The 16,623-nt window shown below is 35.8% G+C and overlaps 1 protein-coding gene across 5 annotated transcripts in view; it reads left to right on the top strand.

Annotated features, from left to right (window-relative positions):
- The window catches only part of Pcdh15 (protocadherin related 15), a 1,075,820-nt gene that overhangs the window by 983,069 nt on the left and 76,128 nt on the right, over positions 1-16,623 (top strand). For all 5 annotated transcript variants that reach the window (XM_045137141.1, XM_045137139.1, XM_045137140.1 and 2 more), the window contains 2 exons: positions 6,574-6,683; positions 8,878-9,018. In XM_045137141.1, coding sequence (XP_044993076.1) covers positions 6,574-6,683; positions 8,878-9,018 — 251 coding nt within the window. The remainder of the gene's footprint in view (positions 1-6,573; positions 6,684-8,877; positions 9,019-16,623) is intronic.

The raw sequence follows: 16,623 nt of genomic DNA, 5'->3' as shown, positions 1-16,623 counted from the left end.
TTAATCCATTTGGACTTGATTTTTGTGTTATTTCATTTTTCTACATATGGTCATCCAATTTGTTCATCACCATTTGTTGAAGATGCTGTCTTTTCTCCAGTCTACATTATTGCCACCTTTGTTAAGGATCAAGCAGCTATAGTTGCTTGCCTGAAAGTCTGGGTCTTCAATGCTGTTACATTGGTCTATGTTTGTTTTTATTCCAGTTACCATGTTGTTTTTGTCACTACAGGTTTGTAATACAGCTTTAGATCAAGTATGTTGATACCACCAGAGGTATCTTTTATTCTTTTGCTGAGGATATGTTTGGATATCCTAGGCCTTCTGCCATTCCATATGAATTTGAGATCATTTTTTCAGTCTCCAATGAAGTATGATGCTGGCATTTTTATTGGTATTGCATTAAATCTGTATATTGCTTCTGATAGAGCTGCCATTTTCACAATAATAATTCTAATTATCCAGGAACATGGGAGGTCCTCCCATCATCTCAAGTCCTCCTCTATTTCTTTCTTTTTTTGGTTTATTTGTATTTATTTATTTGAGAGCAACAGACAGAGAAAGAGGCAGAGAGAGAGAATGGATGTGCCAGGGCTTCCAGCCACTGCAGATGAATTCCAGGTGCATGCGCCCCCTTTTGTGCATCTGGCTAACGTGGGTCCTGGGGAATCGAGCCTTGAACCGGGGTCCTTAGGCTTCACAGGCAAGCGCTTAACCACTAAACCATCTCTCCAGCCCATCTATTTCTTTCTTTAGTGTTTTTATGCTTTCTTTATATAGTTCTTTTAAATCCTCTGTTAGTGTTATTCCAAGGTATTTAATTTTTTTGTTGCTATTGAAAATGGGACAGCCTCATTTATTTCTGTGTATATTTATCTTTTGCATATAGAAAAGCTACTGATTTTCGTGTATTGATTTTGTATCCTGATACTTTGCTGAAGGAATTTATCACTTTTAGAAGTTTTGGGATGAAGACTTTCAAGTCACTTATATATAGGATCATGTCATCTGTAAATAGGGCTAACTTGACTTCTTCTTTTCCAATTTGAATTCCTTTTATTTCTTTCTCCTGTCTTATTGCTTGGGCTAGTACTTCTAGTACTATGTTGAAGAGCAGTGGTGAGAGTGGGCATCCTTGTCTTATTCCCAATCTCAGTGGGAACACCTTGAGTTTTCCCCATTAAGAATTATTTGGGCTTTAGGAGCTTTATAGATAGCCTTTATTGTGTTGAAATATAAAGCCTCCATGCCTATTATTTCCAGTGTTTTGATCATGAAGTGGGGTTGTATTTTGTTAAAGGCCTTTCCTATATCAATTGAGATGATCATGTAGTTCTTATGGTTCAGTTTATGGGCTTCTGAGAAGAATGTGTATTCTGTAGAGTTGGGGTGAAAAGTTCTGTAGATATCCATTAGATCTAATTTTCTATGATGTTGTTGAGTTCTATTAATTCCCTGTTGATTTTCTGCTTAGACGATCTGTCTATTGATGATAGTGGAGTATTGAAGTCTCCAACTATGATAGTGTTAGTGTTCATTTCTGTTTTATTGTCAAGTAGATTTTGTTTTATAAACTGTGGTGCCCCTGTGTTTGGTGCATATGTATTTATGATTATGATGTGCTCATGTTGGATCATTCCCTTGATGAGTACAAAGTGGCCTTCTTTGTCTTTTTTGATTAATTTTGGTTTGAAGTCTGTTTTATCAGATATTACTATACCAACACCCACTTGTTTTTCATTTCAATTGGTTTGGAATATCATTTTCCAACCTTTTACCCTGAGGAGGTGTCTATCTTTAGTGGTGAGGTGGGTTTTTAGAAGACAGCAGATAGAAGGCCCAGTTTTTTGATCCATCCTGATAGCCTGTGCCTTTTGATGGGTGAATTAGGACCATCAATATTTAAGGTTACTACTGTGAGGTTTGAATTAATCCCTGCCATGATGAGGTGTTTCGTGGGGTTAGGGGCATACTTGTGTTATGTACTGTTTTTAGTCTGGTTTATTTTATTATTGTGATCTTCTTATTGGCTCTTGATGTTTACTGTGTCTCTTGTCTGGATTTCCTCTCCTCCTGATATATCTATGATCCATATGTTTGGTCATTTTAGGGTGTTCCACAGTTCCCTGATATTCTGTTCACTTGATTTTTTGAACTTAGCAAAGTGTTTTCGGCCTGCAGAATAATTTCATCTGTCTTATATTCTAGTTCAGTGGTTATGTCTTCCATGTGAGTCTCTGTTGGTGATTGGTTCTAGAGAGGTTGTTATAAATTCGATTTGACTTTTCCTTTCTGTTTTGTTATTTTGTATCATGTCCATCTCTTTTATGAGGTATGATTTCAATTCGAATTATGATTTTCTTGATGCTTCCTGTAGTTCATTCTTGCATTTGATCAAGTCTCCATTAAGCTTAATCAACCAGTTGTTGAGGTCTTTTATTTCCTGACCTACTTTCAAATTATTCATATCTCTTTGAAGAGTTCCAACATTTTTTTTCTTGGTTTTTTGAGGTAGGGTGTCACTCTGGCCCAGGCTGACCTAGAATTAACTATGTAGTCTCAGGGTGGCCTCGAACTCTCAGCAATCCTGTCTCCTGAGTGCTGGGATTAAAGGCGTGTGCCACCATGCCCAGCTTCTTGGTTCTAACATTTTTTTTTTTCAGTCAAGTTAAGACTACCGTCAAATGCTTAAAACTCTAGGAGCTGATTCTGTTCAGTTTCATTGATACAATTGTTGGTTCTTTTATAATTTGCTTCAAGTTCTGTGATTTTTTTTGGGGGGGTCAGGGTCTCATTGGTTACTATGTTTACATTTTGGGAATTAATTTCTGTTGATTTTTCTATGATTTCATTGGAGGCTTCTGTATTATGACTAGGCATCCTTGGTGGAGATCTCTCAGTTTTCTGACTTTCGCTGGCTTTTTTGTGTTGTATCTCCATTTTAGGAAAACTATTTTATTAAGGAGGAAGCAACTTTGTGTCCTTTGGTCCCTTCACCCTCTGACTCAGGTGAACAGGGATACTGGTGCTTAGTGGCCCGTCAAGATACCAGAGCAAAAGGCCTGATTCCGTAGCTGACAGAGCCAGGCCTCCCCAAGCAAGGCATAATGGGACCTACCAGGACCAGGGAATTAGAAGTAAAGGAACAGTAGGGAATCAAAAACAATTTGAATAATAACATTAGTTTTTGAACCAAGTATTAGTCAGGGTATATACTTGTACCATGTCTCAAGTACTCCTTTTAAAAATATTTTGTCATTTAAAGTCACAATAAATTTAGCTTTCAAAAGGAGTCTCCTTGAGTTTTAGATCAAACAATTCTTGGTTTCATATCAGTGTTTACAAAGTTAATGCAAGCATGGTTATGTACACCTGTCATCCCAGCATTTAGGAGGCAAAAGCAAGAGGTTGCTAAAAGTTCCAGACAAGCATGAACTACATAGCAAATTCCAGATCAGCCAAACTACTTAAAGAAATCTTTCCTTCAAAGACAAAAAATGTTAAATAAGAATAGATCTATTGAAAGAAAAATGTATTATAGGAAGAAGAATTGCAGGTATGTGAATTAATAATGAAAGACTTGTTTTTGCTAAAACTTCTGAAAAACCCTTTACTGGTAATAGTTAATTGGTTATAAAATTAATCAGTAGGTTTTTATTATATTGGAAAGTAAGGAATGATACATCACATTTTATCAATCACAGAGGATATAACAGGAAAATATGTTAGAAGATATGTTTATTCTAAAAATGTCATATACTCTTAACCCTAAAATCAAGTCTAGTTTATAAGAAATACTATAAAAATAAATTTTCATTTGTTGTCAAAATTTAAAAGTTCACCAAATTCCCATTCAAAAAAAAAAAAACTTAAATTTTTGAAGTCTAGAGATCACTATAAACATCCCAGTCATGTAGTGTCCAGTCTTCCCGTCCACTCCTCCTTCCTGGAGACTCACACTAGGGCCAGCTGGTGGATCCTGCCTGCAATTCCGTGTCACTGTTCCTGAGCTATAATATGGCTTCTGACTTATATTAACTTCCTCATTTCATATTCCAAGTTATAGTTGCCTCCAAAGAGAGTATGTGATCTGTTATATAACATAAGTGATACTTTCCAGGGCATAGAACAAGAATATAATAGGTCCTGTCTTACAATAAGTAGAAAAGAATTGAGATTTTGTAAGCTAATGTTCAATCATCATAGAAGTCTACTCAATTCTATGAGGAGGAAATTGTTTTGAGTCTGATAACGAAGCATGATTTAGGATCAATTAAAGCAAAGGTTAATGAGAAAACTTTGTCAAAAATAAATAAATTTTAAGAATTCAGTACCAAGTAGAATTTAAATGCTTTTAGGTATTTGCATAGGATTTAAATACCCTCTTGAATTACATCAGTTGCTTTATTTTATTTGTTATTTCTATCCTGATTCTGTAGTTAAAGCATCAAAAATGAACACAACAGAGATGGAGGGATAGCTTAGCAGTTAATTGCCTGCAAAGCCAAAGGACCTAGGTTTGATTCCCCAGTACCCAAATAAGTCAAATGCACAAAGTGGCACATATGTCTGGAGTTCATCTGCAGTGGCTGAAGACTCTGACATGCCCATTCTTTCTCTCTCTCCTCTGTCTCTCTTACTCTCTTGCTTCTATCTATTTCTCTCTGTCTTATAAAGTAAATAAATTTTAAAAAAATTAAAATGAACAGAACATACTAACATTTGAAATAAGAAAACATTTTTTAATTTTAATGTTAAAAATATATTAGTTCTGAACATATAGTAGCAAATTAGACAACCAATATCTTTCTACTCCCACAAAAATTGCAAATTACTCCATGATTAACATGTTCTCTTAGGTCCAACTTTTTTTGTTTTTGGTTTTGGTTTTTGGTTTTCCCAGGTAGGGTCTCACTCTAGGCCAGGCTGGCCTGGAATTCATTATGTAGTCTTAGGGTGGCCTCAAATTCATGGTGATCCTCTTACCTCTGCCTCCTGAGTGCTGGGATTAAAAGCGTGTGCCACCACACCTGGCAGGTCCAACATTTTAATAAAGAGTATGTAATTTGACTAGTCACAGGTTTATAACTTATTGCTCAAGGCTTCAAGCCTTGCATATTGGTTATATACTGCAACATGAGAATATCATGATGAGCTGAATGTGTTAGCACAGCACACTTAACTGGAAGTTTCTTCAGTCAGGAATTCAGGGATTAGCTGTGTCTAAAGTTTCATGGTTTCATATCAGGCTTTCATCAAGTTCAGCTACAGACAGAACCTCTTTCATGGTTCACACAGAACCCTCAATGCTTTTTGAGCTTGGATCCACTTCTGATCTCAAGAGTGTGTTCTCAGGATTTAGTTTCTTATGGGTTGTTGAGATAAGCTTTGGTTCTTTGCAGTTGGTAGTGGACATCTCCTTCAGTATATTGTCATTGATTATTTCTCATGGCAGCTGATGTCATTCAGCCCAGCAAGGGATACAGTCAATAGAGTCTGCTGACTAGAGAAACATATCCAGCTATAAACCCTCTTGTTTGAGGTAACTGTGGCATATAATTTTATTTAAGAATGAATCATGGTGCAACCCTTACATAACAGGAGATAGTGAGCTGTGAGGAGGAGATAATAGAGGACCATATTAGGTCTTATCTGCCTTGCCCTGATTCTATGGCTCTCTAGTTTTAAGCCTGAACAGTTTCATTTCAGCATCATCAATCATCAAGCAACATGGATGAAACACATAATCTATTTTCTATTTATATTAAAGGTTATGAATTTATCAATGTCTATCAAGCCCAACTTTTGAATCATCATTGTGTATTTCAAATTATATATTAATATAATTTGAGGCACTAAAAAAGATATGAGGGTGGTGAGAATATAGCTTAGTTTGAAAGCAGTCTGCCTAGCAAAGTTAATGGCTTTGATTCTAAGACCACATAAAAATGGGTGTGGTAATGCTCCCCTGTAATCCCAGCACTTAGGAGGTAAAGGCAGCAGAAGGATCAGAGTTTGTTCTCAGTTACATAGCTAGGACAACAGCCAGGCTACATAAGATGCTGTCTCAAAAACCAATGAGTATCAAGTCATGAAAGATGTGGAAGACCATTAGGTGCATGTTTTTAACAAAAAGAAAATAATCAGGAAAGCTATATGTTGTGTAATTTCAATAGAAGGACACTTTGGAATGGGAAAAACTAGACCCAGTGAAAAGAACAGCGATTTTCAGGATCAGGGAAGATGAATAGATAGGTTGTGAAAGTATATTTCAGGAGACCAGAATGGTGATTATTTGTCATTAAATATTTGCCCAGCACCACAGAATATATAACACCAAAAGTGAATTAATGTAAACTGTCGAATTAAGGTGACTGTTATATCATTGTTGGCCCATCAGCTCTTACGTATGCATGGCTGTCCTGTGGGTGGTGTAAAAGGAGGCAACCATGTATTGTGGCAGCTGTAGTTATGTGGTAAATATTTTAACTTCCCCTCAACTTTTTTTGACACCAAGATTGCTTTGAAAAATTGTCTTAGAGAATAAACAAACTATTTTTTCTAACCCCACAGACCCCCTCCTGTAAGTGAACTTGCTATAAGAGGAACCATAGTTGGGGTGATATCTGCTGCAGCCATCAATCAAAGCATTGTGTACTCCATTGTTGCAGGGAATGAGGAAGGTGAGTGGAGATGGTTGCTGTGCTTTCAACAAGTCAACAAAACTATAATAAGATGATTTTTTTTAAGTTGTTGGAGGCAACAAGGTCTCATTCTAGTCCAGGCTTCTCTAGAACTCATTATGTAGCTCAGCCTGGCCTTAAAATTATAGTGACTTTAACTTCAGCCTCCCGGGTACTGGGATTATAGACATGAGTCACAGTGTCCAGATAATAAAATGAATTTTTGATTGAATTATGCTTTATCATATATTTCTAATGAATTGTGACTATCTTATATGCAATTGACAACTAATTAATAATCTAGTTACATTAGCTCAAATTGTCTTGTTCCCTAAATTAATTCTGGATATCTAATTAGAAAAGCCTTCACTTTTCCCTTTGGTAAAATTTTAGTGGCATTTCTTCAAAATGGATACATTGTTCTTTCAGCTTTTAGTGATAACTCTTTTCTAGAGTCAGCTATACCCACTGCCTGTACCATTCACAAGTCTTGCCCCATGTCATGCTAGTCCTGAGAAGCTTTAGTTTCATAGATACTAGTTTCATAAATGCCTAAAGAGCCACATAAGTATTAACAGCCATGCATGTTATAAAACAGAGGGCCCCCAAAAGTCAAATTTATCATGCAGTTATCATCCTGCATCAAATCTTGTCATTCAACCACTTTCAGAATTGTAATAATCTTCTGGCCTCTGGGAATAGGATTTCAGCTCTGTCACACTGCTTATTTACTTCAGTTATTATTCACCAGTAAGCTGTTCACTGTTTTCCTTTCTGACACCCTGGATATCCTGGCATATTGTAGTTAGTCAAGTGAAAGTCAATATTCATTCAATGCATTAAGTGATATTGGCTATTGTATTAAAGCATGAATGTTGATGCTGCTCAACAGTTTAGAAGGATGTTGCCAGGGACTTTCTCCAACATGGGGTGACCAATCATCACCAGAGCTGGCCTTCAGAAGTGCTCAGTGTCCCCCACTCTTGTTCTGCACTGTTTCACCTTATCTCTAAATATAACAGAATCTCCTTTTCCCTGGTATTCCATATATGAAAGAACTGTACATCTCAGGCGCTTCCAATACTCACCCTGTCCACTTCTATGAAAACACATTAGTGTGGCTTATGATAACACCTATTGCCACAGTGGCTGTCTTGCATCTATCCATGTTCTATCACCTCACTTAACAAATGCCCACCATTTATTCTGTAACATTAGTTCTTCCAGTCAGAAGAACAGAAAAAGAAGAAAAATGTTCTGTTAAGTTCAAGGAACTTTCCAATAACAGCAGATGAATAATTTTAAGATAAATACTTATTTTGTGATAATTACTACAAAGCAAGGGATATTGATAATTACTAAAGAAAACAAGGGGTATGGAGAAGTATGAATTAGGATATTATACAGATAACAATGTATCCTTTTTCTTTTTTTTATTTTTTCTTTTTTTTTTTTTTTTTGAGGTAGGGTCTCACTGTAGCCCAGGCTGACCTGGAATTCACTAAGGAGTCTCAGGGTGGCCTCAAACTCAGAGCAATCCTCCTACCTCTGCCTCCCAAGTGCTGAGATTAAGGGCATGTGCCACCATGCCCAACTAAGAATGTATCCTTTTCACCTCTATAAAAGTATATATTTTAAAAATTTGTGAAGAGAACTAAGTGGTCTAAAGTAAATCTAGTAAATAATTTTATAAAAGTAACCAATAAATTACCAATAATTTGTTTTTAATCAAAGTCCTAAGCCTTTAGGATAAGATGCATCAAACTATGAACAGTAAAATCATATAGTAAAATTTAAAAAATACTTGACTAAGCACAATTAAATGGGTTTCTATAAGGCCTCTGTTGAAGACTTCTCCTGATGACCTTTGCAGTGGTAGGACCCTTTAAAGCCACAGTAAGAGGAACCTTACACAGTGTTCCTCACATGTGTAACATTGAGGAAAAAAAAAAAAACACCAATACTCAGAACACTTTCAAAATAACACACGTCAAAAACTCGAATCTCAATGTTATTTAGGGAAATACTGATGATGATAATCCAAGTAAAGTAGCTTCCAAAAACTGGTATCCTGTCACTGTTTTGCATTATCATTGTTTAAAATGTCCTTAGTGTTGTCAAAATTATAATAACTGTTCAATAGAATTTTCTTTATGGTATCAAGGAAATAACAAGGAGTTGTATATTATTCCAGGTAAGTTTGGCATCAACAATATCACAGGTGTTATCTATGTGAATGCCCCTCTGGATTATGAGACACGGACCAACTATGTGCTTCGAGTACAAGCTGATTCTCTGGAAGTAGTTCTTGCCAACCTTCGAGTTCCTTCAAAAAGTGAGTTACAGAAAAAGAGTTTGGCAAGACTTATGATGTCTCTGCTCATTTACTACTAGAGTATGTCTGTGTAAGATAACATTCTCTACGGAGAAAATAGAAAGATCATCAATTGCTGGAAATGAACCCATTTACCTTAGCAGTGATGGGAATGATTAAATTCTGAAATGTCAAGGTAATATCCTACAAACAATGCATAAGATATTGTTAAATTCTACCTTTTTTCTATATACACTAATTAATAACTTCCTAGTTATACACTGTGATGTCCTGAATGAGTGTCTATTACAAAGGACACATGACAACAGGACATTTAATAGTGTGACTTCTTACTTGTGACTTGTTAAAACAGGAGACTTGTGATGGTAAAAAACTTTCTCAAACATCTCAGGGAAATATAGTTTACTCACACAGAAAAGCAAGTGAAAACTAATTTATGGAAAGGACTGACATTTTAAGAGATGTTACTAGCAACATAATAAATGTTCTTTTTATTTTACTATCCATTGAGAAAAGACTCTTTAACATTAAAGAACTGAGCCTTTAAAAATAATTGCATCCACTTTAAAATTTAGAAAACCAAGAAAATTATACTATTCATAGAGTAGGGGCACCCATAGGTTGTTAAGTGGAAAATCTTACCTGAAACATTCATCTTTTACCTTAACACCATCCTTGGACATCAGGTTATAGCATATCTTTGGGCGATATCTTTAGAAAAGTGGAGCAAAAGAGAGAATAAAGACCATCAGCAAGAGAATCCAGGGGCTATGAGAAGAAATACAGCAAGATGGGAGCAATGTCAGGAAATGCAGTGCAAACACTCTGTATCAGATTAGCAACTATGATCGCTATAAGAAATCCCTTTATTTCATGATTGCAAATGCTACCTACTAAAGCAGTGTAGATAACTGTACATTTGCTTATAAAGATATAACCCGAGCTGGAGAGATGGCTTAGCGGTTAAGCGCTTGCCTGTGAAGCCTAAGGACCCCGGTTCGAGGCTCGGTTCCCCAGGTCCCACGTTAGCCAGATGCACAAGGGGGCGCATGCGTCTGCAGTTCGTTTGCAGAGGCTGGAAGCCCTGGCGCGCCCATTCTCTCTCTCTCCCTCTATCCGTCTTTCTCTCTGTGTCTGTCACTCTCAAATAAATAAATAAATAAATAAATAAATAAATAAATAAATAAATAAAATTTTTAAAAAAATTAAAAAATAAAGATATAACCTAATCATTTAAAAAATCTGATTATGCAATGCTTTGAAATTAAAATAAATAAAATGTCTTCAGTGACTATACATCATAGGATTTATTAAATTGTTTAAAAAATTGAAGACCAGGGGCTTAGACATTAAGACATTAAGACATGCTTGCCCATGAAGTCTAAGGACCCAGGGTCGATTCCCTAGGATCCATGTAAGCCAGATGCACAAGGTAGCACTTGTGTCTGGAGTTCATTTGCAGTGGCTGGAGACCCTGGCATGCCCATTCTCTGCCTCTCTCTTTTTCTCTCTCACTCTCTCCTTTCTCTCTTTCTCTCCCTCTTTCTCTCAAATAAATAAATAAATAAAAATAAAAAATAGTTTTAAAAAATTGAAGACCAGCACTCAGGAGGCAGAAATAGAAAAATCATGGTGAGTTTGAGACCACCCTGAGACTACATAGTGAATTCCAGGTCAGCCTGGGCTAGGACAAGATCATCCCTCAAAAAACAGAATAAAAAGAAAAAAAATGAAGGCCATAATTTTGAAGTTTTAAAACCCTTAAACTGACTGCTGACATTTATAGCTTTTATAAAGTACACATGATTCTTTAGATTATAAAATGATTTGAATAAAAATGTAGATGAAAGGTAGAGAAACTTTAAATTATGTAATGGAATTTACTGCAAACATAAGTAAATGAGAAGAGTAATTAGAAGCTATAGGTGACATTTTTCTTTGAAATAAGCAAATTTAGAAAGAGCATTCTGTTAAATATTCAGGATATAAAAACAGGCAGTTATCCTGAATTTCTAGAAATAGCGCTATAGAGATAACATAAGTTCTTACATGTAAATATAATACAAGTTGTTCCAGCCACTATGACTTAAATGTATATATAAGACAATGGAATTTTATCAAATGCACAGGCATGTGCCCCAGAGATAAGAACCACTAACAAATCTAAGAATTACCTTCTTATCTTCAACATATTGGTCTTGGCAAAGACTTTCTGAATACAACCCCAATTGCTCAGGCAATAAAACCACAGATTAATCACTGGACCTCATGAAATTACAAAGATTTTGCACTGCAAAGGACACAGTGAAAAAAGCAAAGAGGCAACCTACAGAATGGGAAAAAAATCTTCACCAGCTATATATCTGATAGAGAATTAATATCTAGGATATACAAAGAACCCAAAAAGTTAAATAATAAGGAATCAAACAAGCCAATCAAAAAATGGGCTATGGAGCTAAATAGAGCATTCTCAAAGGAAGAAATACGAATGGCATATAAGCATCTAAAAAAATGTTCTACGTCACTAGTTATCAGGGAAATGCAGATTAAAACAACATTGAGATTCCATCTCACTCCTGTCAGATTGGCCACCATCATGAAAACAAATGCTCATAAATGTTGGTGGGGATGTGGAAAAAGAGGAACCCTTCTATACTGCTGGTGGGAATGCAATCTGGTCAGCCATTGTGGAAATCAGTGTGGAGGTTCCTAAAACAGCTAAAGAATGATCTACCATATGACCCAGCTATAGCACTCCTAGGCATATATCCTAAGGACTCATCTCATTTCCTTAGAAGTATGTGCTCAACCATGTTTATTGCTGCTCGATTTATAATAGCTGGGAAATGAAATGAAACCAGCCTAGATGTTCCTCAACTGATGAGTGGATAATGAAGATGTGGCACATTTATACAATGGAGTTCTACTCAGCGGTAAAGAAAAATGAAATTATGAAATTTGCAGAAAAATGGATGGATCTGGAAAGGATTATACTAAGTGAGGTAACCCAGGCCCAGAAAGCCAAGCGCCACATGTTCTCCCTCACAGGTGGATCATAGCTACAGATGATTGGGCTTCTACATGAGAATGAAAATACTTAGTAGCAGAGGCCAGTAAGTTAAAAAGGAGATATAAAGGGAAGAGAAAGGAAGGGAGAAGGGTACTTAATAGGTTGGTATTGTATATATGTAAGTACAATGATTGAGATGGGGAGGTAATATGATGGAGAATGGAATTTCAAAGGGGAAAGTGGAGGTGAGGAGGGAGGGTATTACCATGGGATATTTTTTTATAATCATGGAAAATGTTAATAAAAATTTAAAAAACAAGAATTACCTTCTCAGAAATGCATGAAATATAAAAGGTAAATCTTCATTTGTTCAGTGCCCCATGCTTTAAATATTTACTAACATTTCATGACTGGCCTTTGTCTCCATTTTCAAATACAAATGCATGTATTTCCAACATAGTTATATTTATTAACAACTCTTAATGGCCTGTAGTCAACCCCCAGCCCATTAGCTGTGCAAATAAGAAAACCATTATACAAATTTAGGTTAATTAACAAATTGTCTTAAGGTTCTCCTTAGCTTTGGAATTAGCTATCCTATGGATTTTTAGCATTGTCTCATATCATATAAATGCAAACATTAGAAGCAAGAAATTTAATTCATTAAAGAAATATTTCCAGAGGTAGGAGGATTGCTGTGAGTTTGAGGCCAGCCTGGAACTATAAAGTGAGTTCCAGTTCAACTTGGTCTACAGCAAGATCCTACCCTCCCCCCCCAAAAAAAACTAAATAATAAGTATTTTCTTATGGCTTCTTCCCAAGATATTGTTAAAATAATCATTTTCAAAGATAATTTTAAAACTGTACTATAAATGAATTTAATATTAAATGAAAAATTTAAATACAATTATAGAGCTTATTTCACAAATTCAACATTAAGTTTTTAAAACACTTTAACTTTTCAGTATAAATCCTTTTTCAGAGCTAGACTCAAATATATAAAAGCATTTTAAAAATATAAATGTTACACAAAATATTATAATGAACTTTTATGTGTTCAATTACTCAAACCAACATTAAAAGGTGGAAATTCTCTTTTATCTGTATTCCCAGCTACTTCCCAGCACATTATTCTAAAGCTGGTCAAACATAGCTTTCTGCCACTACTTTCATATTGCATTAACGATAGTACTGATGCAAAGCACAGCTGTCACCTTCAAGGGAATAAGAGATACTTTATTCATAGGTCAAATATGAGGGATCATGTCTAGGAACACACCTTTGGTTTGCCCTGAATGATACATTCCACTGTGGAAGTGGCAGAATGATATTCATGATATTTTATTGGTTACGGAATAAAGAAAATCCTTAGTCAAGATACTTATCTATTACATTGCTGGGGTAGGTGGGTTACAGGATATTGTTTTCAGGTACTAGGAAATGTTATTCTTGGCTTTTTGAATAGATAGATATGAATATTTTTCTAGAGGTCTAATAGTCATCAGAATGTTAACCCAGGCATAGAGTTGGACAATGAATGACTTTCAGAAATGTCAAAAATAATCCAAGGACTGGAGATATGGCTTAGTAGTTAAGGCATTTGCCTACAAAGCCAAAGGACCCAGGGTCAATTCCCCAGGACTCACGTAAGCCATATGCACAAGGTAGCACATGCATCTGGAGTTCGTTTGCAGTGGCTGGAGACCTGTCCATCTCTCTTTCTCTCCCTCTTTCCCTTCTTGCTCTGTCAAATAAATAAATAAGTAAAATTTAATATTAAAAAATATCCCAATGATTTGGCATTGGATCTGCAACATTCTAGCATAGGCTAGCTCATCTAACCCACAACACCAGGGACTGCCAGTTCAGTAGGATCTCTGCCCTTGACACCTTCCAACACTGGATCTATGGCCTTTTTATGACAGACTTCCCTCAGATATCCATTGCTGCAGACTGAGCCACACTGCTTTCAATCTTGAGAACTTGCTTAGATGCTCACAGAACTTGATATTGTGTTAGAGAGTCAAAGACCTTTGCTGGATTCCTTTCCTTCCAGTTAAAGCTGGAGGTAGAGCTCTGGCTCCTATTTTGTCTTTCACTTTGCTTCTCTTGACTCCCTGGTCTTATAGGTTTTCTCTCTTCATCTTCAGTCTCATTCTGGAAGGCATCCTTACTTCCTTGACTGGGACCCACACTGACCACTACCCTTTTTACTTTTTTTAATAAAAACAAGTCAGTTTACTATCAAAGTATACCACTTATATATATGAAAACATGTAAAAGCAAAGAATGATCTATACACTTCCAAATGAATACATTGCTACTTCTAATATGCTATTTTGAATTTTCATACCTTTTTGCTTCTTGTTCATCTGATATCTTCCCAGAATGGCCCAGTCACTTCTGAGTTCACAGGATAAAATGTTATGGATACTAATTAGGCTTCACAAAAGACTATGACCATAAAACTCTCCACAGAAACTTTTGTTGGTATTTCTGTCACAATGTTATATCCATGTTTTTATTTTTATGTACTAGAAAAGAGATAAAATGCAATTTTATAGCTGAGATTAATTTATATAATTCCATAACTGAAGAGGCAATTTTTGCTTTATAGTAAAATTGTAATTATCTTTATATGCCAAAAAGAAAACCAAAGATTATATATATGTATATATAATTGTGTTGATTCAATAACAAGACTTTCAGTCAGGAACAAATGACAGAGCAATTAAGATAAAGCTTAAAATGGTGATTCAACTCAAATGCTATTGATTTCATTTTATGGTTTTGCTTTAGGGTGCAAGCTTGTAATACATTTCATTTTCTCAGCTTTTCTGCTTTCAAGCAGAAGGTCTGTGACAGATAATGCTAATGTCCTATTATTGACTGTCTTAAAAAATTCTTCGCATAACTAAAATAACAATATTGAGAGATATCACTATTACAATTTTCAATATAAAATGTCATGTATGATAAGTGTTTTATATTTATACCACAAATATATGGTAATGGTTCCAGAAGGTGTATTAATACTTTATTACTTTCAAATTTGAAGACCAGTTAATAAAATATTAATAGTATGTTATTTGCAGTATTTTTGCTTCACACATTTTAGACTTTATTTTTGAGACAAAGTCACATGTAGCCTAGGCTAGCCTTTAACTCTCTATATACTTGAAGATGACCTCGAACTTCTGATAGTCTTGCTTCTACCTATGAGTGCTGAAATTACAAACTCGTAGCACTATACCTGGTATTATGTGGTGCTAGAAATCAAACCCAGGGCCTTATGCATGCTAGACAACACTTTACCGACAGTGTTATTTCTCCAGCCCCACCTAATGATCATGTATTAGAAGGTCTGGTGATACAAACCTGTATTCCCAACAAAGGCAGAAATATATTGAGATTAGACTTAACCACTATGGCTACATAGATAGATCACGAATAGCCTGAATTATTTAGTGAGAGCCTGTCTCAAAAAATTAAGGATTTAGGGCTGGGCATGGTGGCACATGCCTTTAATCCCAGCACTCAGAAGGCAGAGGTAGGAGGATCACCGTGAGTTCGAGGCCAGCCTGAGGCTACAGAGTGAATTTTAGGTCAGCCTGAACTAGCGTGAGACCCTACCTAGAAAACCAAAAAACAAAAACAAACAAACAAAAAAATACTACGGACTTGCCAGGCATGGTACACACTTTTAACCCAGTATTTGGGAGGCAGAGGTAGAAGGATCACTTTGAGTTGGAGGCCATCTTGGGACTATGGAGTGAATTCCAGGGCTAAAATAAGACCTTACCTCAGAAAAAAAAAATAAAAAAGACTGCAAGTGGTGCCCAGTGATAGACTGCTTGCCTATCATAAACAATGCCCTGGGATTTGGTTCCCAGTAACAAAATGTAAATAATGAATGAAGTGTTTGAGGGCCCAGGAATTTATAAAATGGTTTACCTTACTTATACCCAAGAATGAGTTTGATTCTAAAGGCAAGAAATGTAATATTCCTTCTCAAGAACTGCACTTAGAGTGCTCTGGTTAATAGTCAATAATGTATGTGTATGAATGTGTTTATGTGTACTGCTGAATATTGAACCCTGAACCTGATTCTAGCCAGGGAAGCACTCTGCTCTTTAGCTACATCACCAGCTCCATAATTCAAACCTTTTCTTTTTTAAAAATAAAATATTTATTTATTTATTTATTTGCAAGCAGAGAAAGAGAATGCAAATAGGCATGCCAAGGCCTCTAGCCACTGCAAACAAACTCCAAATGCATACACCACTTTGTGCATCCACCTTTACCTGGGTACTGGGAAATTGAACCCAGTTTGTTAGGTTTTGCAGGCAAGTGCCTTAACCACTGAGAAATCTTTTCAGCCCTAAATCAAACTTTTTCTAAGATTTAAGCTGAGAATCCAAATCAAGATCAGTCTTTGAATCATAAATATTTTGCAAACTTATTTTGCTCTCTATTTCAGAAAGTAGCAAGCATTTGATTAATAATGAAGGTCCTGAGCTCTACAGTGGAAACTCAGTTCCTCTTGCTTCAGAAAACTGATCACTAGAAATAAACTGAGACTTCTTTAATACCTA

Source organism: Jaculus jaculus, chromosome 18 (assembly GCF_020740685.1).
Source record: "Jaculus jaculus isolate mJacJac1 chromosome 18, mJacJac1.mat.Y.cur, whole genome shotgun sequence".
NCBI classification, from domain to species: domain Eukaryota; kingdom Metazoa; phylum Chordata; class Mammalia; order Rodentia; family Dipodidae; genus Jaculus; species Jaculus jaculus.
The sequence above is the reverse complement of the archived record's forward strand: the minus strand, read 5'-3'. Positions and strand labels throughout refer to the sequence as shown.